The sequence below is a fragment of the Balearica regulorum genome, chromosome 8 (genome assembly GCF_011004875.1).
Source record: "Balearica regulorum gibbericeps isolate bBalReg1 chromosome 8, bBalReg1.pri, whole genome shotgun sequence".
NCBI lineage: Eukaryota > Metazoa > Chordata > Aves > Gruiformes > Gruidae > Balearica > Balearica regulorum.
In genome coordinates, this window is record NC_046191.1 from 7030441 (window position 1) to 7057092 (window position 26652).

Below are 26652 nucleotides of genomic sequence, written 5' to 3' on the forward strand. Positions count from 1 at the left end.
TCAGTTGGTGCTGCATGCAATAGATTATTTCTTTTTCCTACGGTTTTAGTTAAGATGTTTCAGCAAGTTCTCCTGTTGTTAGGAAAAACCAGTACTGTAAGGACAGTTGTCATCTTTATTTTAAAGTCTCGCAGCAATTAATTTATATTCATTCTATTAACACCAATTTTGACATGTTTTGTGTTCCATTTCATATAACAGAAATTACACAGTGGAAGTCCCATATCAGACATCTCAGAAGGGTGGGGGGTAAAGGCTTGCAGGCCATTTTTCATTTTTTAAACCATCTTCATAATTCAAAGCTACAACCAATTTTATTTCCTTCTGAATGAAGAAAAATGCATATAACCAGATACACACATGAAAATGCTAGTCAAATTATACTTTCGTACAAAAAACCAATTGCACAACATTGATTAAGTTACTGGATCAGTACCTTTTGAAGTTGCTGAAATACACAATAACTAGATTATTGAAGATTAGAGGTGATGTTTTTATTTGAAGGATGGGAGTTGGGAGTGGGAAGGAGTTAAAAATAGTAAAATATGGCCATCATGAAGAAGCCATCCCTGCTAGTAAGCTACCAAACGTAAGTTTTCTTTTTAAACTCAATTACCAATATATTTACAGAAGAATCTCTGAATATCAAATCAGTTGCCAAGGAAGTATGGAGAGTAACCAGATAAACAAAAACAATACCTGAAATTAAATTGAATTTGAATGGACATGCAGCATTGCTTCCATCACTTGTATTATACAGATGCCTGATAAATGCTGTGCAATATGTTTCATTCAACACATCATTTGAAACCCATAGGTAACCAAGAAAGAAGGAAGTTGTTACAATTAGCGTCTTTATGTAAAATTTCACACTCCATAAAACAATGCAAGTGACACAGGGCTTACATAGAACACTGGGTGATATTTTGTACTGTGATGACTTGGAAATATAATTCACTGCACAATACTGACAGAATATTTACAGAAAACAACAGAGCAATCATTAGTCGCTTATAAATAAGGTGACCAAATATCCTGGGCCTCCTATCAAGACATGCAGTCCCCTTCATGATGAAGGCAAGTCAGTATTTTGCTTTGATGAGCCTTCTCCTTTCCCTATCAGTATTCTAAAAACAAAAGAAAGATATCACACACAACCAAAAGCAGTCAAACAACAACAAAACCCCCTTCTTGTTATCAAGTTTAAAATCTCAAGCTTAGTTCATCCTTTTAGTATTGTGTCTCCTTTTAATCCTGTTTCTATTGCTTTACTGTAGTAGGTTTCCCCTTTCCCTGATGCAATGCTGATCACCACCTTACTAGGAGTAGGGAGGACTCAGAAGAGCTGAACTGCAAAACAGCATTGTTCTAGCAGTAAGGAAAACAAAACACAGCTTGCAAGCAAAAGGAAAAGGAAGACCCCATTTGTGTTTAGAAGGGTTATGAGACAATGGACATTTTGGTCGCCTTAGTTACAAGTCTCATTGTAACCTGCATGCATGTACTTGTTTTAATCTGTAAGAGTGTTGAATCTCACAACCACACACAGTTCTATTCAAACACCAAACTGGTAAACAGTGTTATGAACAGCAATCATAGGGATGAAGTAACTTTCTCTCCCAGAAGTCTTTTCCAGATGTGCATATTGATCTGTACAAGTCCCATCTCTTTGTAGCCAGCAGTAATCCTACAGGTATGACCAGCTCAAGCAGCAACCCTTTACAAGTTGCATATGTGGTTGCCATTAAAGTTGACATTCACCAAAGGTTACCGTACATGGTTCTGGGTACCACAATTATCGGCAAATCTCTTTAATGGTGACCACTATATTACAAGTTACTCCAACTACACACACATCAGAAAGGATTATTACAGAGACAATACTTTACTCTCCTATACCTGCAGCTTTCAGTTTGGTTTATTTTGTGGCTGTTTTCTACATGGCGGTGGTCTCCCATGACGCATAATATGTTTTTCCAAACTATCTAGGATGGCAATAGCAATCCTTTGGACATGTGGATCAGTCTGAACGTTTTCCTTGATGTTGTATAAGTGCTGTAAACCACCTTCTTCAATTAACATGCTGCAGTATCTGGCAGCTGTAATAAGATTAAGAAAAAGGGAATTTAAAAAAAAATATCTACGGTAAATGTAGCAGATACAGTAAACACTGATTCAAATCCACTTTCATCTCCTAGACCAGGTAGCATTTAGGACACTCCCTGAAGTGTCTGCAGAAGTGCATTTGTACTTAACAAGTGACAACAGAGTTGTTTGGACAGGACTCCGATTGTAATCAGGTCTGTTTCCATGTCTGTCTTAGCTGACTGCGAAGTGCTTTGTAATATGCATAGTATTCCCTCCCTCCCTCTCTTCCCCCCACCTCCTTTACAGGCCTTTTAAATGCACATATATAGATTTTAAGAAATGGGAATCAAAAGTACTATAGTATCTATGAGTATCCAGGTAAAAATATGACCTTTACCAAAAACCTCGGTACAGGACAGTTACCAAAAAATGGTATCAGATATACCACGTCATTTGTACAGGCTTGTAGAGTGAACAGGAACTAGTTCCTTCAAAAACAGTTTGCCAAATACTACTGATCGTGGCCTTTAGTTGTAAGTTCCTATGAATGCCTTTTCAGGGATAAAATTATACTTTTCTTTCCACTTCCATCACTGATTTTAAAAAGTTGAAAGCGCACCTACATCAGTTCCAGCGTTATTATGTGCAGGGACCAGGTATAAAAAGAGCCATATGTTTAATGTAACATGCCAGCTACAGAAGTTGTTACAAAAAGGTCAGGATGATTGTAATGCAATCCACAGAGCATTACCTCAGATGTGCCCAATTTTGCAATTCATATCAGTGAAGCAACACCAGAGTTATTTAAATGCTGATGTTAATCATTTCACTGGGGATCACATTTACTGCAGTGCTACTAATATTTTACTTAGGTTACCTCACTGAGGTGGATATGATATAGAGGAACAGCAAAAGGAGGAAAAAAAAACCCACACAACAAAAATCAATCCTATTAACTCCAGTCTACTTTTCACCCTCATCTAAAAGAAGAGGTCAAAATAAAATGCATCTCCTCTCCAGGACGAAAAGCCTCCTTGGTGCCAAGTACCAAGAGCTTAAGATTTTTCCCCCCAAATAAATTTCCAATTTCAGAATTAAACACGTTTTCCCTCAGAGTAGGTTATTACATTTGCTACTAAACATTTGGTTTCTCTGCAACTTTGTCTATTTGGTATTTCTGGCACCAAATACCATCAGAATTAAACTTCAAGAATACTGTCTTGATCTCAAATCAGGAGTATGCCATACAAGTATTTCCAGCCTCTCCGTTCTACAGAGCAGTTACTCACTGTCAATACAAACCTCTATGGCATGCTGAAAGCCCAGAGGTTAGGGCAGCACAAAATAAACACTAAAAATAAATAGAACAGGGCTGAGGCACAAAGAGGGGGAGAAAGTTTGCTTTAATTTCATTAACATAGAATTACAGGGTCTTAATCAAAAACTGTTATTCAGAGTCTGACCAGTAAAACAACTTTGTCAGAACAGTCCTACTTTAACATGGGAGAAGTCCTCACAGATCTCTGGACTGTGTACCCTGGGAACAGCGTCTCATACAGTTACAAGCTCTATAAAGAGCAGGAAAACAGTACTTTATGTGCAGTTATGTATTATGCCATGTTATTGTTTGGTCCTGAATAGATGTCTTTTCACTGTAGAAATAGTGATTTATGGGATAAATAGGGATAAACAAGCATAATGTAGTGCTGTCAAGAACATTAAAAAACTGGCACAGAAAATACTTTTAATACTTTAGAGGAAAGCTGCTTTGTTAATGACAATACACACATTCATGTCATACAAGTTTATGTCAAAAAAAAAAAAAAAAAGGACATTAAAAGCCAGGAGGGTTTGTCCAGTCTTACATTTAGGTATGCTCAAGGGATAAGGGATTTATTTCTTTTCCCATGCTCAGAGGATTTATTTCCTTTCCCCACACTTGTGCATTTCATCACATGCTCTCAAATCATTTTATGAACAAGATTTTGGTGTTCTCATTTTGCAGATGGGAAAGACAGATGAAGAAACTGACCTTCATGTCACAGCAAGTTATTGCTAAAAGGTGATTACAGATGGAGATTACCTAAAACTTATGTTCTGATAGTAAGAGATAGCTACCTGCTACAATCATTGTTCTTAATTTAAAAGAAATTTGTTGCCCATTATTAATATTTACATTTCTGAATAAAAACACCTGTGCAAGCCTAAAATGTAGTTAATCTTAACACATGTCCACATTTTGTAATTAATACTGTGCATTTAACAGTAAAATTCTAGTAAATAAAAAGGATATAAAGAACTCTCACTGCTCTCTTTTCCTGCCTCATTTAGTCAAAGCCTAATGTAGTTTCTCCAGAGGATTACGAATGAATACCCGAGGAATTCTTATTTTTCTCACTTCATGCCAGTGAATAATATGCTAAGAAATAAGAATTTTAAAGGTAATTTTATCTTAATACATACGATTTTTGCTGCAGACGTGCTGCATGGCCCACACTGCCCATAACTGGACACCAGGTGTCATGAAACAGCCAAGTAGAGGAAAAAACGGATTGAAAGACCTATTAAAAAAAAAAAAAAAAAGATGATGAGCAATTTGCTTTGCTACTAGATATTATTACTTAAGAGGTCATATGTTTTCTAATCATTCAGCCACAGGTTCAACTAGGAGAGACACATTTGATAACCTAGAGTTTTAGATGCAGCAGGCAAGCCTTTTAATGTTTAAGACAATTACTAGCAAAAATCATATACAGTGGGTATGTGGTATGCTTTTACCATAGCATTTGGATGCTTCCTACTGCTTAAAAACAGGAGTCAACAGTGGAAATTACAAGGATTAGATGGACAGTAATTATCTAATTGTACTTTTTGGCCTCCAGCTTCTTTATCTAGGACAGACAGTGCTAACCTAGTGCTACCCAATATAACCCTTACTGGTTAATCTTTCTCTCTAAATCTTTTAGACATGCAGCCGAATACCTTTAAGAGAAAAGCAGGCAGAACAACATTACATTTTTCTTTTACAGGAGTTCCTAACCTTCTCTGGTCACAAAAGGAAAATTAACACACTGTGTATTTTAAGCCTATAGGTGTTTTTCCACTGGACAAAACCACATCTGGCTAGCAGCTCACTCTGCTTTGGGAACAATTTTAAATCTAGTTCAGTTTATTTTCCAAACTCTAAATCAAGACAATAGTTACCTGTAAGCCACCATCTCACATTCTGGGGTTGGCCAATTCAAAATGGCAGAATGCTGCAAAATACAGAATCAAGAACACTCATTGTTAAATACAAACACTGAAAAAAATATAAAAGAGTATGATAAAATTCACCATCATTTCTGTACCAGCTGTTCAAGGAGAGATGTCCTCTGGCTGCGACTTAATGTCCAGGCCTGCTCTCCTCGAGATATCAAATGAGCAATAATCCCTGCTGCAAAGTAGCTAACTTCCACCTCCACACTGTGCAATAATTTACTGATGTGGTCTATAAAGTCCTTCCACATTAATTCAGAATGGAGTTCTTTAACTTCAGCTATATTATTCTGGAGGGGGGGGGGGGGGAAACAAAAAACAAAAAAAAAAAGAGAAAATATCAACAGAAAGAATACGATACGAGGGAGATAAACATAAACTTGAACTACATTTTGTAAGTAAACACATATAAAGACCAGGCTGAAATCTTCATATATCCAGGTGACCACCAGATGCAAAAATACTACTTCTGGTTTGGAAAACTTTTCCAGTCTAATGCAGAAATTTGCCTCAAAATAAAGAGGTTCTGTCATAAGTAATTTTAGGCAATTAGCATGCAGAATATACTAAATTGAAGGCTAGTTTTAACATTCTTAAACACACTCAATTTCAGTAAACTTCAGCAGTGCACAATTCTGAATTCCACTGATTTTCAACCTACTTTTTGCATTTGGACTAATCTGAAGCCTCACTCGCTGCCCTTTCTTAAAAGCTCTTTTTGTTTACTGTAACCACCAATTTCAATGTAACTAGTGCTTTTGGAGAACTGGTAAAACAGTCCAAAACAGTATCAATTGTGAATAATGCACACTATAAAGATTGAAGAACATCATAAAAAATATTAGGCAAGTTTTCAGATTAACATGGGATAAATAAATAAATAAAAAAATTTAAAACTATATATCTCAGGGTTTGGTTTGCAAGGTTTTTTGCTGGGTTTTTTTTGCTTGTTTGTTTGGGGTTTTTTGTTCATCTCACCAGAAGTCCAAGAACTTTCTGTTGGATGGATGATTCAGACGGAAAAGACTGTGGAAACATGAAACAAACTATAGGTAACCATTTATGCTTATTACTGAAACAATGTTAATTATAAACCTATGTTGATAATCCATCACCAAAACTGTACTCCTCACCTCTAAGACTCTCATGAAAAGTTCTAGCCCTTGATTTTCAATGAAGTGCCGACATGTTGTTGGAGATTCATCAGTGAGGTTCCAAAGTGCACTCAGTGTGAACTTGAGGGTAGTATCTACAAGATTCTGATTCGTTTTCTGTTTAACTATTTGTAGAAGTTGCTGGAAAAAAAATCCCAACGTCCCAGTTATGATCGCATATCAAAAAACATATTAGCTCCTCAGCTTCTTTCTGCACCAACTGGGGTAATGCATAGCTATCATTCATGTGCAGATTAAAGATCTACATGCTTAGGGTCAAACTATACAAAATAAAACAGCTATTAAACTTTTTGACTCCCCTTTGAACATGATTGCCTGCTAGAGAAATTCTTTTTTTTTCACTGTAATTATATGTGTAGTACTATTACAGATGGCACAAAGCCATCCACGGAACTCTGGACCCCATGTGAACACTGACAGCACTAACCATGCACTTAAAATATTCTCTTTGAGCATCTTTCATCTTATACAATGGATTTTAAATCAAGAGATATCTCACTATTTTACTTTGTATTAATTGTGTCAAGTTTTTCAACTTTGGCTTCTTTTCATCTATGCTAATACGTCTCATTGCCACTGTCTTTGATATTATTTCTGACAAGTTCTCTAGGCTTTTCTCTTCTAAAGAGCTTTCACATGAATACAGGTTAACGTGTTCTTAGAATTCTATCTACTTATGTTCATTTTATATCTTTAGGAATACCGTTAGCATGAATAGCTGGATGGTATGGTATTTCTGACTGTCGGGAAAGTATCTGACTTACCCTAACAATGAAGAGTTCTGCACCAAGTTGAGCTGTTTGCTCTGTTGAAAGCTGTAAACAAAACAAACCCATATCAACAATTTTTTAGATTTTAGAAATATTATCCTATTGTCTCAAAGCTTAAATTTTGTACCTTTGCAGCAAGAATGGAAATTATGGCTACAGCCATCCTTTGCATGTTTTGATCTTCATGATTACACAGCCACTGCATAACAAGTTTGGCTGCTTCAAACCTGGAAGTTAAAAATAGATTTAATTTTCAGAAGTCTCACAAGTCTTAGTAGAATAAAGGTGTAGACACACAACACATGAGATACAAATGCATGCAAGATAAAAGGAACTGGAAGAAGCATGCCTTGTTCCAAAAAAAGAGTAGAAATACACAGTGAAATTACAGGTATTGCATGAGTCTCAGTCAGCCTGAAGTTGTTTGCTCAGGGTCTCTTACTTCTAATTATGTATCAAAGTACACAGGAATCGCTTCCAAAGAAGGAAGAAAAATTTGGCACAATCTTCTGAACCATCAGACCAAAACACATCAAAGCATTTGGGGAAAACATTTAAGTAGAAAAATCTCTGCAAAAAGCAATCCCATAGATCCCCAGAGAAATCTTGACTTATGTTACATGCAATTAGTGATAGACCCACCCAGGTGAAGTAAAAAAAATACCTGTATACCAAAGGATTTTTGTCAGACTCATATTCAGTTGTGAATTACAGGGCCAAAATAATACAGGCCAGACAAATTCAGCACACTGGAATGATTGAAACTGGGCAAAACCAAGATCAGAAACAAACCTTCTGAAGGAACAGACAAAGAAAAATATTCTGCAATGCTACAACTCATTTCAACTGACATATAAACCTTGCCTGTTAAATGGGACATCCTGAAGGATTCTGTCACTGCATAGCGAAAGAAGGCAATTCTTTTGCAGCTATGAGAAATGAAAAGGAATTACTTCAGAGACATACATATTTCAGAACACTTTCTTACTATGAATCATGGAACATATTTCCATGAGGTCATGAGATGTGGAGAAACTCTTTGTAAGATCCGCCAGACAAGCAATCCTACAGAAAATAAAGAAATTTCATCTATTACCTGTTGATGATTTGGGAAGTGTTCCATGGCCTTCAGGAGCAAGTGAGTGACATTGGCCAGAAGCCGCACAGGCATGCCTGCTGCTAAATCTTGCTTGGTTAGGTTAAAGACACATGCACTCGCTGCCAACTGCACAGGCAAGTTCAGGGGGTGATTTCTCATTCCAATAACCACAAGCTGAAACACAAGAGTTTTGCCCATGTTAGTTACAAGTTTGTGCACACACCCCAAGAGCAATCCACTGCTGCTTGAGGCCACAACAATGACTCACAGCACCCAATTTCTGCCTCTCTTTTACTTAAATGAAAAATCCATCTGGTGTGATTTTAATTCTCAAGAACAACATTTCCTTCTGCTGTGATTCAAAGCTGACAACTTCTATTTCTCTAAGTCCTTTTGCACTGGTTGTGGCAGCCTCTCAAAGGAGATGCTGCATGGAGTGCAAAAGATTCCTAGAAAGATCCAAGGTTTGCTCTATAGACTGGAATACAAAAAAAAAAAGAAAATCACCAAACCCTTTCAGAGATGAATGAAGTAGGACAGAGTTTCTGCCAATACCTAGAATGGATTTCTAAGGAAGTTGCTAGGATTTTCCAAATTAGAGCCCAATATAGAACACTAATGATATTTATTCACTTGCTATCATACTGGAAGGTGACAGCAGAGCAAAATACCACTGAATGCCTTCCTTATTGTTGCTGATTCATAAGCATCAGCAGAAGGCACTGTTGTACCTCAGGAATAAGACTAGACGGACCTTTGATTTGATCCAGTACAGGTATGTTCAATGACAGAATTCAGCATCTGAAGAAAATTTCATGTCATATTCAAAATTACATGAAAAAAATTAGATGCTACTGAATTTAAATACTATACATTAGTCCAGATCAATTTTACCTAACGTAAAACACTACAGGGCATCTTTTACATTACTATTGTTTAAAAATACCTGTTGATTTTTATTTATTAAAATTTTAAAAATCACAACCAAGAAATGTAAAAATTTATAAAATAATTTATACCAGGGTTTGGGGGATGGGTTTGGTTTAAGGAACAATGCATGACAATCGTCAAAGCTATATTATTTTACCTTTAAAATTTCAGGCTTTGTTTTTTCCATTACATGCGTCAGGCTGAATAAATGGAAGAGTGCTTCTCTCACAAAGAAGGCCCGTTCACTGTAACGCTTCAGTGCTTCAGAAATCTGAGTTTCATTTGCTTCTCCTGACACCTATGAACAGAGAAACAATCTTTAGTTCACAATGTCATCATTTTACTTGAAAAATTTTGTTCTTAAAAAGTGCAGAATTGTTTCAAAGGTGGTGATTTTTTAGCCAAATCCTTCAGTAAGCAAATGATAACTTTATCTGGCCATATTAATCTGGAACTACAGTCTTCAAACATAAAGAAGAATCTACACTGTAAGCCAAAATTAGGCTTCAGTCATGTCTTTAATCAGAACTGTATGAAACCACCAAGTAAAAGTAGCACTTCATAACCAAAAGCTGCTTATGATGCACCAAATGCCTAAAAGCACTATTTGTCACTGAATGCTCTGTCAAGTGCAGCAGATAAACTGATGAAGATGGGATTTTGGCTTTTTGGCTGTAATTTTTTGGCTCTGGGTTCTAGTTCTGGCAACAAAAAAAGATTTCCATTCTTTGCCTACATCAAGTTTCCTATAAGCTGTATCTGTAGCAATAGCTTTCCAGCACCATATTAAAGAAAAAACTCATGCTGTCTGCAAAAGAAGTAATTCTTAAAATCAGACTTTAAATACACGTGAAAAACCAAACAATGAGCTAACTTAGGCAAAGACTGCATTAGAAGCTATGAGCTGTTGACTAATATGAGCTGAAGTGCAGAATATTAAATCAGCAACTGGCTGCAAATTTTCCCACTTCCTGATCTGCTGTATTTTCCATTTAACTATATTTTATCTACTTTATGACTGTAAGTTATATAACTATGGATGGCTTGTTCCTCAGTCCTACTATTTAATGAATCATTGCTGCAATCACTGTTTTCTAAAATTCTTGCATGCAGAACTTGTTCTACTTAGTGCATCACATAAGGGAAAACAAATGTTCCTAGATCAAAGCGTCACATTCTGCACATTCTGTATTGTGCAGAGCCAAATTTTTCAAAACTTGCTAGATCAGGAATACATTACAGCCTTGAGAGCACTGATACTGTCTTGGATTTTGTTTTATATTCTCTATTGATTAGGACAGGGCAATCATATTTACTGACATGTTTTGCAGCCAGTTATACACCATATGAAGAATTTCCACTTGGCTTCATGTTCTCAGCTATAGTATCTGCCTAGTGTTCAATCTTTCAAGAATTTTCTATAATCAAATTTTACAGGACTGCTGTAAAGACAGTAATATTTTACTTCTGCTGTCTCCATGAGTGCTGTGTCCTGTTTATTCTTCAGCAGTATCTAGACAAAGCAGCTGAATATTTCAGTATATTCACTAATGAATTTCAGGTTACCAAAAAAAAAAAAAAAAAAGAAATTAAGACAAAAATCACTGTCTACAGTCTCTTCTTGACAACTATGCCTTAAAAAAAAAAAAGCAAACTTTTTTGCTAACTGCACTGCTACAAGTCCATCATGATTTTCACATTACTAGAACCTTCTTCCTTCCTCCCTTTTCATAGCATGGTCACTTGTATGAAGCATGTATTTTAAATAGCAAGGATTATATTGAATTATTTTATACCAAACACGAGGTATTATTTCCTGATGCTATACATCACACCAAATGGGAATTTGCTTTCTCCAACAATGCATTTCAAAATTAATACACATTGCTATCAGCTGTGACAACTAAGTACTCAAGAGACTCAGCCATTAACAACTGTCAAAAGTTCCAGGGGAAAAAAAAATTACACAATTGTGTAGCTGTGTTACCTCACTTGCCTATAACAAGGGCATTCTGAATTTTAAAACTGTAAAACTCAACTTGCACAGGATACAGACTAAACTATGGACATGTTATGCAAACTCTTCCTCATTCCCTCTGCAGTTTCCATCATCCTCATGGCACAGTAAAAAACAAAACTCAAAGATGATATACCACTGACATATCTAAAACATCTCTTTTTCTTCTTTAATTCTGAGCCCTTCATAGCAGGGATAGAATAGGCTCATTCTCCAGTAAGTGCATGCATATTCTACAGAACAGGGAATGATGTCTTGTTGCCTGGCACTAAAAGATAAATAAATGCACTTCAGCAAACACCACCTCATCCTAAGGGGCTAAGTAATTTAGGATTTATTCAAGCAAAGGAAGTTTTTCATCCTAAGTAATTGCTTTTTACATGTTCATAACCAGAAGACATTTCAAGGTGGGTAGAAATACTGGAATAGGAAATAGAAGTGGTGATGGAGTACAACAGCAGTTATTAAATTTTATTGTATTGGCTGTGTTAATCATGAACTGCTCAAAGCTCATGCAAATTGTACCTCCACCTCTTACGTATTGCTGCCTTATGCTAGATACTGTGCTGGAATCCAGAGAATATTATTCCAGTAAATGACTTCAGACTAGACAAAGTTCAGCTCTCTTAGATTCAGTATGATACATCAGGATCTAAGGCTCACTGAAAAGGCACAGAAAATAGATGCTTCTTACAACAGTATTATGTAAATTTAGCAGTTTCTATGCCAGAATTAAGTAGGAATTTGACATAAAGTCAGTAATTACAATTAACAGTTAAAAAAATGAACCTACAGCCTCCTTCTGAAACACCCACGTACATTTGTTACAAATGATTAGTTCTATTTTTCCTGCACACTGTAATTTTTCAGTAAAATTAATTCTCCCACTTAACCTTTAGGTTTCCTTCTCCTGTTAGGAATTCTGAGTAGCCGGCATCAGTAGCTAGCAGTCCTACAAACTGCATTGTCGGCCGTTGCTGAATAAACGCTTCTACAGCTTTATCTGTAACATGTTTTCTTCCAGAAATGTCCAAAGACACAAGGTTAGGCAAGATATCTTTCTGTTCCAGTAAACGAAGTGCTATGTCTGATGTGAACTGTTTGTCATCTGAAATATCAAGGTGATTCAGGTATTTTAGTTCTCTTATAACATCCAGAATCTGGGTTGTGGTCATTTTCAAGCATTTCAGGTGGTGCATGGTCAAAGACTTGAGTCGGTCTTTGCAGGTGAGGAGTGCTGTTATGTCAGTGACAGACGTGTTCGATATATCCAGGCTTTCTAATCTAGGAAGTGAAGCAACATCTGCCAAGTCCTCATTGTAGAACAGAACATTGGTAATACTCAATGCACGAAGGCCAGACAACTGACTAAAGCACCTCTCATATGGGTCTTCCAAAGAAAGAGTTAGTGAGTTCAGCACAAGACATTGCAGATTTTGTTGGATCCATTTATTGCTGCCAAGTCCACTTATAATGTCTGTGATTGTTATATCTGCGTTCACCCCAGTAGCATCAAGTTCTACTAGCTTGTGATGGCAGAATGCTTTCCGGAAAGCCACAGCAGAGATTTTCGCTTTCCGGATACAAGCTCGTTTCAAACGCATCTGGTTGCCTCGGAAGATGCCCACAGTTCCATCATTCAGAAGCCCTGTTGGAAAACAGCATTAGTGTTTGGCTCCAGTATTATAGAACACCACTTTTATTTTAAGAACCCAAGGGGTACAAGGTATTAACAAAGAAAATTAATTGCATAGTTTGTCTTGGATCATTATGCCACGATCCCGAAGTTCTATATTTGAGATTCTACTTTTAAGATTATGATCTCACTTTTGGAAAATGCCAGGTTTAAGAATAGGACAGATCAATTAAGATGTAGTATACACACATTACCTGTTTGGTTCAGAACATGGAACATGCAATAAATAAAATGTGGATACGATTCAAAAACATTCAGACTGCTGCCTGCACTTTCTGGATTTTCTCACTGAACTGGATACAAAAATGCTAAAACCAGAATTTCAAAATTTCTGCAAGTTATTTGTCCCTGGTCACAGTTCCTTTAACCTCAAGATAGTACCAGCAATCAATAACAAGTTCTCATCTTGCTTTAACTCAACTGAATAATCTAGCACTGGACTGAATTCATAAGTAGGATCAATACACTAAACCAAGCTAATTAAGTTCTTCTATATATCCCTCATGGAGAAGGTAGGAGTGTTGCTCAGAAACAAGCTGAATGTGAGAAAGAAACCTAAAAAGTGATTCCAAGAGGAGAAAGAGGAGGACAAGGAAAGGGAGGGAAGGAGAGAAAGACAGCAATGAAAACAGGAAATGCAACAATTTAGTTTGAGATTATCATCTTTTTGCTCTGCAGCAAGATGACTGCATAAGTAGTCTTCTCTTGCAGCATACTGGCAACATCCAGACTGAAATACATTTAGTTCCATGCACAGGATTATCCAAAACGCACTGAAAACACCAAGATTTCTTATTGTATCTTATCAACAGAAGGATTACTGCATTATAGAAAGCCACATGAGAAGGGTATGGATGCACAAGCATGCATACAAAAGGAGTAGGAAGAACATGTCCTTCTCATTTCACTATGGAGGGTTATAAATGTCAACACTCCCGGTTTTTTATCTCCTATATTCAAGCATACTGCACATAGAAAAGAAACTGAAAATGCAATATATTTGAATAAAACATCATTGCCCCTACAGTTTGGATTTAAGTCACAAGCTAGTAATTGCCTCTGTGACAAAGTCAAATTAAGATTTTCAGACCTTTCTAAAGAGAAAATGGTTTAGGTGTTTCTGAACAACTAGTCGAGGCATTTCTCTTTTGCAGGGAAAGCAAAAACATGGGGTGAAACAATTGGTACCCAGCAGAAAAATTAAATGTGATAAATAATTATAACTTGGTTAAAGTATTGCTAAATTACTTCTTAATTTTTCCTCATCTTTTCATTTAAGGATCAAGTTAGGCTCTCTCCTTGGCCTACCTTAGCCACACCCTGTTTATCTGGCATGCACTTTTTTTCATGCTGCACTCTGACACAGTGTTCGTGATGTTTCGGTGTCTGGAACTGACTTCATCACTACTAGCATTGGTAATAAGTTTCTGGTAATTCAGCTTCCTTGAATCCGATTTCTTGGGACTAATCTGAATAATTACTTACCAGAAAGTAATGTATGTTGAAGATGAAGAGATTTTTGGGGGGTTGTTGCCTTTTTTTTTTTTTTTTTTTAGGACTATTCCTTCTATTATATCTGACTAGATCAACTTGAGAAAACTAGAACACCAGTATTTGCACAATAAGACCCAATCAAATCTAAAAACCTATAGGATAGGGTGCTTTGTCTATTTAAAGTAATTCTTCTAGTATCACGTCTCATCTCTAAATAAGTCTCCAGGATCTCCAGGAATGGGTCTCCTGCCTCTTCTCTAGAGTAACCTATTCAGTCACTCTTTTCATCCTAAGCAGCTTTCATTAACACATTTTCCTTTGTCATGCTGAAAGCAAGCAAAGGAAGAGGGCAGCCCTCTCCTCAAAGATGTGCTCACAGAGAACATGATAGGCCAGTACCTAAAACGTAAGAACATCACATTGCTGTGTTCACAGATGTTTATACTATTCTTGAAACCAACTGCTTTTGAGCAAATAATTCCACTTCGACAAAAGTGCCAAAAGAGATGAGAAACTATTTTAATGAAAATCATAAGATTAAACTAGGAAATAATCACAAGGACACACAGTAAAGAAAATTCAATTAATTGCTCTGTGGGAGATACTGAAATATTTGAATGCTGCTGGTAGTAATAGAATCAATTTTTTTTTTTTAAGTTATTGAAAGAAGATCTATTAAAGACTATTCAATTACAAAAACATTAAATTAAAATCATAAACCCAAGACAAAGAACTTTCTATTTAGAACTATCTATATTGCAATGCAACACTCAGCTGAAGCTGAATTTCTCTATTAAGAGATTAAGGAACATACTTTTAACAGCTGCAACATCAGATTTTACTAGAAAATACACCAGAACTGCAGTGTCACATTCCAATAAAATACTTTCACTGATGACCCATAAATAATTGGTTTTACCATGAAATGCCATCGTCTGCAGCAATCGATCAGCCACTTCTTGAGGGAACATCCCTGGCTCCTGCAAGCATAGCGTTCCATCTTGCCTTTCTGTGCAAAACTTCTCTAGGTTGGCAGTCAGAAAATTCAAACAGATATCAAGTAAAGAATAAGGAGAAGCTTCCTCCTGTCATACACAAAACACAACAAAACAAAGGAGATTTAGTCAAATCATTCTGTCTACGAATCTCCCATTCCTCTATAATGTTGGGTTTAGGCAAATCATTCTTTTTGTTGGTCTCATTCTCATTGGGACAGGCAAATAGTACAAAAGGAGATGTCCCCCTTAGAGCCACACAAACGTGTAAGTCAGGTCACACAATAAACAACTGGCCAAACTGATGGGCGGCCTCCTCTCGCAGTCACTCCCAGAACCACATCCAGTCTGGTCTGTTGTGCTTGAGCTCTGCTTGTGTTCACAGAGAAAGAAAAGTAATTGCTGATAAGATTATTTGAATTGGTGAAGTCTACTGGGAATAAGTCAATCAAGACAGACTGAAAGAAGATTTAAATCAAAATTTTACTTCTTGATTTAAACTATTTATTTTAAACTTTTGTTTAGGTCAACCCACATTTCAACTCTACTACCAACTTACAGGAGAAATGTAGATCAATTTCATATATTGTTTGGAGCAATTTTTGATACTAAAAAGGGCAGTTAGAGCTTCAGATCAAAAAAGGAAACTCAAAAAGAACTATCACATTGCTGCACAAAATTTGTAATTAAAGCAACAACTATTACGGTATTCCTTCTGATTATAGATACCAGTTCCCTCCTTTTTATGCTAAGCACCTGGAAATCATAACAGAACTCTGGGTACAAATGACAAGACAGAATATAAATGTGAACTTCGCCTTCAGAGTTTAAGATTGTACACTGATACATGAAATCTCAAAGGTTTCTTTTTTTTTTTTATTCAATGTCTAATAATAGCCTACTGTTTTCAGTTACACAGATTAATCAACATAAAGAATGACTCGCAGCACTGTGAATCATCCCCAGCATTACACAAAAGAAGGGCAAGTGACTGGTACATACTCCCCCAGACAATTTTGAAAATAACAGCATCAACTGTTGCCAGATCTCATCTGTAGGAAAAATAGTAGCTTGCCTTTTATACTGAAAGTTCTGGATAATTTCACCTTTCTTTCCCAGTTCATTTAACTTCTCTTCCATTGCTTCATTTGCCTAATATGCTCATCACAGAAGTACAGAAATATATAAAAGGTTATATAAAAGAAATATAATGAAAATGACAGAAATAAGTGTTATAAAATAAGGTGCATATATTTGAAGACTGGGAGGCACCACATTAGGGCAAAGATGGAACAGAGCTTATCTTTAATTAATTACCTATTGACAACAATGAGAGACTGCAGTTTAATAGCTCCTGAAGACTTAAGTACAGGTTTGGGAACCAGAAACTCCAAATTATTCAAATACAAGCTCCTTCTGCGGCTTTTGACATGCAACTTCCAACTCCTTTGACTTGATTTCACTAAGCGCTTAATTTATTTTTTTTAAAAAAGCTTGATTATTACATTTTATTGTTGAAGAAACAGGAGTTATTTTGTGACAAGACTTGCTCTCATTACCAGAAAACAGCAATTTTGTCTGCCTCCCACCTTAAGCTGATATGAAAAGGAAGGACAGAATTTGGAACTGTTAATGTCTTTTGTTTCTTTATAATGTGCAACAATGCCTGAAATACTTCTAAAGAGAAAAAACGACCAATTATTTTAAAATAGTCCTTTTTTTTGAAGGGAAGAAGAAAACTTTCTTTTTAACCTGAAATTAATACACACAGTCAGGACTTATATGACAGCTGCCGATTCAAAGAAAAATCAGAATCCTTGCTCAAAGGCATATGAAAATTATTCCCACTGAAGTAAAGACATCCTCATCTCCCATTTGATCTTGTGTTTCTAATTTGATGCTTAAAAATGACAAAACAGAATACTGGCTGTCTTCATTCCTTCTGGCACTGTTCCATAATTTCTGCCAGAAAAGCTAAAACACTTATATATCAGTGAGCAAACTCCAATGAGAATTTTTAGCTTTGCAGATAGGCTGTTAGCATATGACTCAGAAAACTATTTTTTTCAACCAGTACCTCTTACTGGCCAATCTATAGTTTGGAGATATTGTTTTAATTTTCATATAATCACTTTAGAACTCCATACAAGACACTTCCATACAATAAAGGAATAAAATCTGCAAGCAGGGATCAATAAACTTAAAAAATCACAGTATAATTTTTATTAACTCCATTTCCAGGAGACATTTGTAATGTTTTTTTCAACTTGCTACAAAAAGGCTGAAGAAACACTCCTAAAAAAGGCTCCTGAGGTAACCTGGGCAGATAGGCGAAACATTTTTATCTATATTTAATAAAGTCCCTTAACAAGCATCATAAAAACGATCCTAGACAGTCTGCTACTGAAATAGAACAGCTTGAATACAGCCTGTAAACTTTTTATGAGAGCCAGAGGCATTCCTTTTCTCAACTTTTCTTTACTTAAAGAGAATATTGCCCACTTAAAGACCTCACAGTAGAAGTCTGCAGTTGTATTTAAGTTCTTACTAGGTTAGGATTTAAATGGTTCCTTTCTCTAACTGTGTTTTTTTGAAAGTCAACTTGAAAACAAACCTGGCATTTGTTTTCATCTCATTTCACTTTCTGGTTCTAATAGTCTAATGGGATGCTGTAAATATGTGTCAGCTATAACACAGGACTTTTTTAATTTAATAAAGATCATTCAGCAATATTTGAGTAGAACTTTTATTATGTACATTTGGCTTTTTCATAGCCATCTTAACTATCTGATACTTCCATGTAACCTCATGGTTTCTTTCATTCTATCAAATTAATTCAGTGGCCAGAAAATAAATACAGAAATAAATTCCCCAAAACACAGAATTATGCATTACCTGATGCAAATCTGACTGTCTTCATTAGCTAAAACATGTAAGAGTAATGTGACACATCTAAAACCAACAAGCTTATGGAATAGTATAAAAAGTAGAATAATTTCATTTAGATGGGTGTTAAGGCTTATTTCAATTTATTATTTTAAAAAAGATAACTTTACAAGTGCTTAATATAAGCAAGGCAAACAAACAAACAAAAAATGTCCGAGTCGGGGGGGGGGGGGGGGGGGGGGGGGGGGGGAGTAAACTGCATATCTACTGGCATCTAACAGTAATCCAATACACTAGTGGACTGAAATGCAATACCTATTTCAATATGATGTTACCCAGCTCAGCTTATAGCTCATACACTAGTGCAGTTAGAAAGGTTCTCACAGACAACACTATCCTCCACCTTTTCTTTTAAAAGCTCCTTAAATCAACTTTAAATATTGCTAGAATGTATTTATCCTGTATTTCAAAAGGCAATTAAAAAGGAAAAAGAGCTTATGGGGACATCTTAAAGTACATGGAATAAGAGAATCTTAAGCCTAACATTATGTCTAGATTAACTAGCTGAGTGTAAGCATCAAATCAAAATCCTGTTCCTTTGGGGAAGCATCACCACACAAACACCTGCTTATACAACAATAACTAAAGAAGAGGCAGGTTTAACTCATGTTTTCCATCAGTAACTGCAATCTAACTTTGCACAAAACAATTCTGCTGCTGTGTGGGCTTTTTTTCACCATAGGTGGTATGATCCTACCAACTCCAGCCTGAAAGACTAAGTTCCTTCTGACTTTGTGTCTCAGACTCATTAAAAATCAAACCTTTTTTCCCCATAGGTAGTTTTTGGCGGGGTTTTTTTCCCCCCTCCCTCAATAAACCAGTATAAAACACTGGAAGACAAATACCAATTTCAGCTCTAACAGAACCACTTTATGATGGACTCCCCAAATTTTATACCCAATTGCTGACTCCATATGACAAACTCCAAATGCGTAAGGTCTCTGTATGCCAGGCCCATCTGTTATTTTCTCTCTGAAATATCCAAGAAGGAGATGAGGTACAGGATAAGGGGCTTTTCAAATCGTGGCAGTTATTTGTCTCAAAAAGTTAGCAGGAAAATAAGAGGTCATTTCGAGCATTAATCTTTGGTCTTGGATGTATCATGTTTCTCACTGTTTTCCACCTCTCCACAGCCCCAATACTTTACTTACTTTCTTAAAATGAACATTCTTAAAATGATCAAGAAATAGCAACTCAAGTAATGGTCATCAAAATTCTTCCGAGCACTAATAAAGGAAAGGCAGTGAAAAAAGAAACAGTTCTGTGATTTATGTTACAAAGAAAGCTTTCTGATTATGCTACTTAAATTAAATGGAACAAAACAGATGTAGGCAATTTATTAACCAGACTCAAGGAAGGATTATGCTCAAAACTCAAATTTAACATTAACTATTCCGGCACAACATTTGGGAACACGCTGATTAAAGTTGTTAGTGATACAAAGTTGGCAGAGATCATGACAGGTCTAAAATTAAATAGTGCCACATTAAAACTTCATAGTAAGGCCATGTATTTCAAGATTAATATCAAGAACTTCAAATATGAGTTCATCAATTAGAAATGACTGGAGAGAAGAACCTGAATGGTTTGCCTAACCACAAGAAAACAATATGAGGGAGCCAAATAAGGTATCAGGAGAAGCATCAAGCAAAAATAAGGAAGTATTATCTAATTTTCAAGACACTTGGAGATCTCATGAGGCTATTTATGTTAAGAGATACCCGCACCATTTCAGTTTGTACATAACAGCTACTAGAATGCTCTGGGGGAAAAAAAGCATGGTGGCAGTAGGAAACAAAACCAGCTTTTCTTAGCCTAGCAGATCAAAAGGTGAGAGATACGAATGCCGCCTATAAATACAGCACAGAGAACAAAAACTGTAGAAGGAAAAAAGTTATTAAGGTGAAGCACAGTGCCAACACCGCAACAAAGGTGCATAGAAATGCCATGAATTAGAATTTTTGCCATAAATGTAGAGGTCAGTACATAGCTCCAAAATATCAAACAATGAAGTTCTACTCTAGTCACTGAATAGAACAGCAGGCACAAAAGCTACCTACTTTTAAAATAAAGATCAAACACTTTATTAGAGAATTAAATGAAATTACGCTTTTAATACTAAAGGATGAGACTAGATAACCCAGGAATCTCCTGCTAGTCCTTTAAAAGCAAATATGCACACTCATCTCTCAAGCAGAGGAGCAATCAGAACAGCACCCATATGTTCTGCTCTGAGGCCTGTCGTTAACAGAGAAAGGCTGTTTCTCCACCGCCAGTTTTGGCCAGCTCCGTGCTGTAAAAGCACCCTACTGCACATTACACAGACCAGTAAGGCCCACGTACCCTGCATACCACAAACCCCGTGCTTTGGGTGGCACGGCTTTTTCCAGACAGCCCCTGGACAAAACAAGCCCCAGTGGGAAAAGTGTTGTTTGAGCTGGGGGAGGCATGAGCCGGAGCAGAGACGGCTGTCCTGGCCTGCCCTTCATGCCGGCCAGCTGAGGAGCTCTGCCCGCCGGGCAACCGGCGGCTCCTGTGCGGCAGGAAGCCGGCCGCAGCCGCTGGTCCTCGACCCCACAAGGTGCTGTGAGAGGAGCTGGTCAGCGGCCAGGCCGACCATCACCGTCGCGGCGCTGTGGAGATGCCAGGGCGCACCGGGCAAGGCTACCGCTGCCCCTTCGCATTACGACGGACTTAAACTTCCCCTCTGCCGGGTCTCGATCACCCTTTTATATAATCGGGAGGGCGGCAGCCGCAGCGGTTACACAACCGTGAGGGGAGCGAGGGTTGCCGGCGCGGCTCGGGGGTACGTGACCCCACCGGGTCGCTCCCGGCTCTGCCCCCTCAGCGGCAGCAGCGGGAGGAGGGGGGAAATGCGCGCCCAAGGGCCCGCCTCGCGCCCTCTCCGGCCAACGGCCTCACCTGCCCGGGCGCGCGACAGTCCCCACCCCCCGCCAGCAGGACTCGCGGCGCCGCCGCCATAACGGCCCCTTCCCCCGGGGCGGCGGCGGTTCACCTCAGCTCCCCTCCGCCGGGCCCTGTCACCCTGCGGCGGGGGGCAGCCTACCCGCTCGCACCGGCGCCACGGCGACCCTCCCACCCATCCCCTGAGCGGCTCCTTGGCCCAGCGCTGCCCGCGGCGCTCACTCACCATCGCAGCGCTGGGTGCCGGAGGCGAGCGCCCAGCTAGCCGGGTCCCGGAGCTTAGCTCCTTTTTTTTTTTTTTTTTTTTCCCCTCCCTCCCCCCCCCCCTTTTTAACCCCCCCGACCTGGAAGTGAATCTGCCTCAGCCGGCCGGGAAGCAGCGCCGAGCCCGCCTCCCTTAAAGGGGCCGCGCCAGGTACATGCTGTCAGGTTTAAGGATGGAAAGTGTAAAGTGTGAGGAGAAGGGCCTATAACTCAGCAAAGTGCATTGGCCTCGCGTGTTATGGTGTGTGTGAGACTTTCTCTGACGTCCAGTTGCTTTCATTTCAGAGCAAGGGTGAAGCAACACTGAAGCACCGGTGAGCCTGTCCAAGGAGAGGCTGCTGAGGACTGAAGCAGTTTTATAGAAGCTCCTTGTCTTTGGGTAACCTCTCACAACCAGGAATCCAACTTCATCTTTAGGCTTGCTGCTCACAGATTAACCCCTGTAATTTAAATGTTTCCTGCTCAAACTAGGTTCTTCTGGAAATATGAATAATGATCACCAGTACAATAGGTTTTGCCTGCTTCGAAGTTGGAGAGGAGCTTCATCATAAGCTTTTACACAAAATAATTTCAGGGTTCAGATATAGTAGTAGTAGTTATGAAAACCTGTGTCCCAGCAAATACATAGTATAATGTATTGTTGGTAAAGAGAATACAGTTATTTTTTGTTTCAGGATACAAAGTAAAGAGTGATACAATTACCTATTCCAAGTAAAATGAAATTGTGAAGAGTTAAATGTTTTCAGGAATTGCTGATTTTAAGTACAGCAGCTTTAAACAAAACTAGCAAAACACATAAATATTATGGAACAATTGCTAAAATTATTTATGTTTCTGTCATTAGAAGATGACAAAATATTCTACAAACATTATCAAACACAATTTTTCCTGTATAGAGACTATGTAACAAAGGTCAGTTGTAGTCTCAGTTCTTTAGATTAGGATGTTAACATAGAGAAAACAAATTATGTGGTCAGGATCTGACAGGAACCGAATCAAAAGTCCTTGTGTTCGGAATTTAACCACTTAAAAATCTAAGCTACTTAGAAAAAATAATGTATACAATTATGGACACAGAAATTAGCTTAGATTAGGGACTGTTAGTACTGTTATTCTTAGTCCTTTGCATGTTTCTTCCACCTCCTTGCATCTTTTGGAGCTTCCAAGCTGTTTTTTCCACACCTATTAACAAATTCACTCCAACCTGAGTATCACCAGATGTCTTGTCTTTACCTTCTTTCTCTCATTCCACCCAGTTTTATGATCGGAACTGTCTTCCTTTTTCCTGTCTGGGCTCAGACAGTGAAAACTTCCAAGCGACAGAGTGATCCCCTGCTCTCCGTGTCTGTTCTTGGCCTGCCTCGCCATACCAAAGGGCTGCAGCCGCAGGGGAAGCCTCGCTGTGCCACTTCGCTCCTAGTATGGAGAGGCCGTACGGCTACGTGGGCGCTGACTCAACGTTGGCATCAGAAACTGCAAAGGCATAATCCCGGCAAGAACGGACTCTTCAAGGATTTAAGCCAATAAACTCAAAGAGTTTCTACGGAGCCTGTGCAAACTGAAATTTTCCAAAGCCAGATTTTCAGAGGAACAGTATTGCTGGTACAAAAGCAGTTCATTTTCCAAGGGCCTTCTCCAGAACAGAGGACTTGACACAAAAATTCTCAGATAGCAGTCAGCATGGGCCGAACTACATCTATCTGCTTACGTGCGTTCTCACAGACAGGTCAGTGGGTTTGGTCGATTCAGTCTGAAAACAAGATTTTAGCTTCACGTGGACGATGTGCCTTAACTCCACCGCAAATACGGACAAGTCCGAGAAGTGTTAAGGAAATGCCATAGCCACAGTAACAGAAGTTGTAGGTGGCATTTCGGCAGCACGGCCGGCAGGCGGTGCCGTCAGTCCGTCCGGCAATCGGTCTCGCAATTAGCTCCAGCCGTTAATAGACGGCTGGACCCGGTTTCTCCCGTAGGAGCCTATCTGTGCACGGGAGCGGGCTCGGCTCCGGCGGGCCCTGCCCCATCGATCGCTCGGCGCTCGCGGAAGGCGCTGGATCGGTCGCTCGGCGCTCACGGGCGGCCCTGTCAGCTCCAGCATGGCCGGGCTCGTCAACTTCGAGGATGAGGAGGAGGTGAAGGGTTACTTGGAGAACCTGCACGTCGAGTACAGCTATCAGTGTTTCAAGGAGAAGGACCCGGACGGTAAGCGGCCTCACCGTGAGCCCCTGCCCGCTGCTCCGGGGCCAGCGGGAGCCTCAACCCCGTCACTGGTGCCTTACAGGGTGCCAGCGCCTCGCCGACTACCTGGACGCCGTGAGGAAGGACTTCGTGGCGGCGGCGCGGGTGCTGCGGGACAACTGCGAGGCGCACGGGCACAGCGAGAGCTGCTACAAGCTGGGGGCCTACCAGGCCATCGGCAAAGGTGGGCTGCGGGTGGGCGCTCGTGTCCGCTGCCTGTCACACCCGTGCCTGAGCCGCTGGTGGCTTGGGACGGTGGTGAGGGGGTGGCGGGTTCTTCTGCGGTGCTCCTGCCAGCAGCGTGAGCTCCTCTGTCTACGGGCACCGGGGCCTGTGGGGAAACAGCTCTTGCTTGTCTTCCTGGCATTTCCTCCTCACCTTGAAAGAGGAACTACCTGTCCTGTCGCTTTTATGGTCGGATAATAAAAGCTGGGGAAGGGTAAAAAAAACCTTAAATTACTTCCTCCTGAAAAATCGACTTTAGGTTAACCACGTGTCTTATTTTTTAGAATTATGTCTGTATGAGTCATAAGTATATCCAGTGCTGAATATTGTTGTGTGTCCTGTTCTTAAAATCCTGTGGATTTCCTCCTGTCTGGCTGTTTAGAGAAAGTAAGGAAGAAATAAACTTATGGACTGTAACAATTCTTACAGACATATAAGTAGGCCCCAACTCTGCCCAACATGTATTTGCGGGTACGGTAATTGGAAGCAGTTAAACTAGTGAGTCTTCTTCCAAATGACAATACTAGGAAGGAACATACTTTTTACTGTAGTTCAAAACTAGTAACACTCTCTGTACCTATAGGTATACTGGCAAAAGAATACTTTGTCTAGTGTAAGCTATTAAGAAATCCATAGATGTAGTAGTGGAAAAAGTGTTTTGTATTTTGGGTTTGTTTGGGTTTTTGTCTGCATCAGGTGTTGTGATTACTGGGGAGTGGAGGAGGGCTTCCTAACTTGAAGACATTAGCAAAATCTTTGTAACTGAGACAAGAAGAGTGTCTCTCAAGTCCTAAATTTTGTCTGTAGTATCTACAGTGAGGGATGCTGTATTTCCCAAAAAGCACAGGGAAGCGTGTTGCAAAGCAGAGAGCTTCCATCTGTTTTAGCTTGTCTTTACAGTAATCTTTTGGTTTTTTGGCCAACAGGTGGACTCGACCCAGATTTGAAAGCTGCCTACAACTCTTTTATGAAGTCATGTGAGAAAGGTGGGAAGAAGTCGATAAATGCGTGTCATAATGTTGGGCTATTGGCCCATGATGGGAGAGTAAACGATGATAAACCTGACCCTGTTGTCGCTAGAGACTATTACACAAAAGCCTGTGATGGCAATTATGCTCCTAGCTGCTTCAACCTCAGTGTAATATACCTCCAGGGAGCACCTGGGGTCCCTAAGGACATGAACCGTGCTTTGAAGTACTCGCTGAAAGGGTGTGAGCTGGGTCATATATGGGCTTGTGCCAATGCCAGTCGAATGTACAAACTGGGAGATGGCATTGAGAAGAATGATGTTAAGGCAGAGGATTTGAAAAACAGGGCAAAACAGTTGCATAAAGAACAGAAAGAAGCCTCAAGTTCTTTAACATTTGGGGAATAAAACTGTCAGTTGCAGTTATTGACTGCATTTTTAAATGGCAAGTGAACTTGTAATTTAAATTGTGAGCATACAGTTTTCACTTATAGTAAATAAATATCCTGTATTTGCATATGCAAATAAACTTATATTTTTTTGGATGCAACAAACTACTAACTGTGCTGTGCTTTTCTGCGTTTTTGAATACGTAAGTTCTTAAGTGTATTGCTTAGATCCCTCCTTTCCTTTAAGGAAGACAAAAACTCCTGGCCTTTTGGAAGTTTGTCCCCATGGTTTCAAGTATGAAAGGCTCTCTCTTGTGTATAGCACTTCACTGCTGAGGCTTGTGCTCGGACCAATTCTCACACACACACACACACAAAATCCCAGTTACAAGGTAATCTTAAGTGGACATTCAGAACTGTGCCATCTCTCTTACAAGCAGTTGCGGAACTTTGATAGTGTGTGCACCCGGGTGATCTGCTCTAAGGCTGCTTTCTACCAGGATGGCTTGAGAAACTCGAAAAGATTTATTTGCTGAAGGTAACATTTCTTATCCTAAGGTTGTATTTAGACTTGCTGATTTACTTTGTCATCATACCATCACAACAGCACTTCTAACTAGGAGAAAAAAAGAGATGGTATAGGGAGAAATCATAATTTAATATCTTGCTGATGTTTAAATTATATGTTTAATGTCATAATCTCATCAGAGAAGTTTTGATTTCTCAATTCAGCCTGTAAGTTTTACAGGCTGTTAGTATAATTACTTCATTTGTGCAAATGTTTATTATTTGATTGTAAATCAATGTTATGGAATTATTGGATATACTTTGATTTCTAAGTAATTAAGCATTTGGATTAAGCATTAAGCAGTTGGACCCAAACAAAAAATTTCTTGTCCAAGGACATCTTCAGTAAAAACCTGGGTTCGGGAAACAGTGTCATGTGGAAAGCAATGAAGAAACTGAGGGGTGGATCACTTCAGCATACACGTAAAAGCTGTTCTGTAGCAGTGTGCAGTCTGGAGATGGAGTTGTACCAAGCTGCTGTCTTCTTAAGTGGAGGTCCAGCCTACAAAACTGAAACAGCTTTCAGTTGGGTGACAGCTTCTGAATGCTGGGGCTTTGCCATTCACGATGTGAGCTGCATCCCTGTGTGCTTGTTGATTTGAAGTGCCG

The 26652-nt window shown here is 38.9% G+C and overlaps 2 protein-coding genes across 6 annotated transcripts; one reads left to right on the forward strand and one right to left on the reverse strand.

Annotated features, from left to right (window-relative positions):
• Positions 1-97: 97 nt before the first annotated feature.
• LOC104629868 (protein zyg-11 homolog B) lies at positions 98-21810 on the reverse strand. Of its 3 annotated transcripts, none has more exons than XM_075759393.1 (14): positions 21738-21810; positions 15447-15612; positions 12231-12985; positions 9478-9618; positions 8388-8564; positions 8156-8220; positions 7419-7518; positions 7286-7336; positions 6480-6641; positions 6325-6372; positions 5439-5636; positions 5293-5345; positions 4552-4649; positions 98-2099 (listed from the first exon to the last, which is right to left on the reverse strand). In XM_075759393.1, the coding sequence occupies exons 2-14, from the start codon at positions 15496-15498 to the stop codon at positions 1909-1911; spliced, it is 2091 nt and encodes a 696-aa protein (XP_075615508.1). In that variant the 5' UTR covers positions 15499-15612; positions 21738-21810; the 3' UTR covers positions 98-1908. The 3 variants fall into 3 exon arrangements, with proteins under 3 accessions (XP_075615508.1, XP_075615507.1, XP_075615506.1); XM_075759392.1 differs by lacking the exon at positions 21738-21810 and adding an exon at positions 21620-21719; XM_075759391.1 differs by lacking the exon at positions 21738-21810 and adding an exon at positions 21391-21547.
• COA7 (cytochrome c oxidase assembly factor 7) lies at positions 20903-25641 on the forward strand. Of its 3 annotated transcripts, XM_075759394.1 has the most exons (5): positions 20903-21049; positions 21943-22036; positions 22914-23859; positions 23939-24079; positions 25047-25641. In XM_075759394.1, exons 3-5 carry the CDS (start codon positions 23754-23756, stop codon positions 25493-25495), a joined length of 696 nt encoding a protein of 231 aa, XP_075615509.1. In that variant the 5' UTR covers positions 20903-21049; positions 21943-22036; positions 22914-23753; the 3' UTR covers positions 25496-25641. The 3 variants fall into 3 exon arrangements, with proteins under 3 accessions (XP_075615509.1, XP_075615510.1, XP_075615511.1); XM_075759395.1 differs by having other exon boundaries at positions 20927-21049; positions 21943-23859; XM_075759396.1 differs by lacking the exon at positions 23939-24079 and having other exon boundaries at positions 20941-21182.
• The last annotated feature ends 1011 nt before the right edge of the window (positions 25642-26652 follow it).

Coding starts and splice junctions, on each gene's coding strand:
- LOC104629868 (XM_075759391.1), bottom strand. CDS start 21,450: ATGGCGGCGGCGCCGCGAGTCCTGCTGGCGGGGGGTGGGGACTGTCGC. Junction 9,619..12,230: donor CAGGAGAAGGAAACCTAAAG/GTTAAGTGGGAG, acceptor CTCTGTTCATAG/GTGTCAGGAGAAGCAAATGA. Junction 8,565..9,477: donor CAAAGCCTGAAATTTTAAAG/GTAAAATAATAT, acceptor CTTGTGTTTCAG/CTTGTGGTTATTGGAATGAG.
- COA7 (XM_075759394.1), top strand. CDS start 23,754: ATGGCCGGGCTCGTCAACTTCGAGGATGAGGAGGAGGTGAAGGGTTAC. Junction 23,860..23,938: donor CAAGGAGAAGGACCCGGACG/GTAAGCGGCCTC, acceptor GGTGCCTTACAG/GGTGCCAGCGCCTCGCCGAC. Junction 24,080..25,046: donor CTACCAGGCCATCGGCAAAG/GTGGGCTGCGGG, acceptor TTTGGCCAACAG/GTGGACTCGACCCAGATTTG.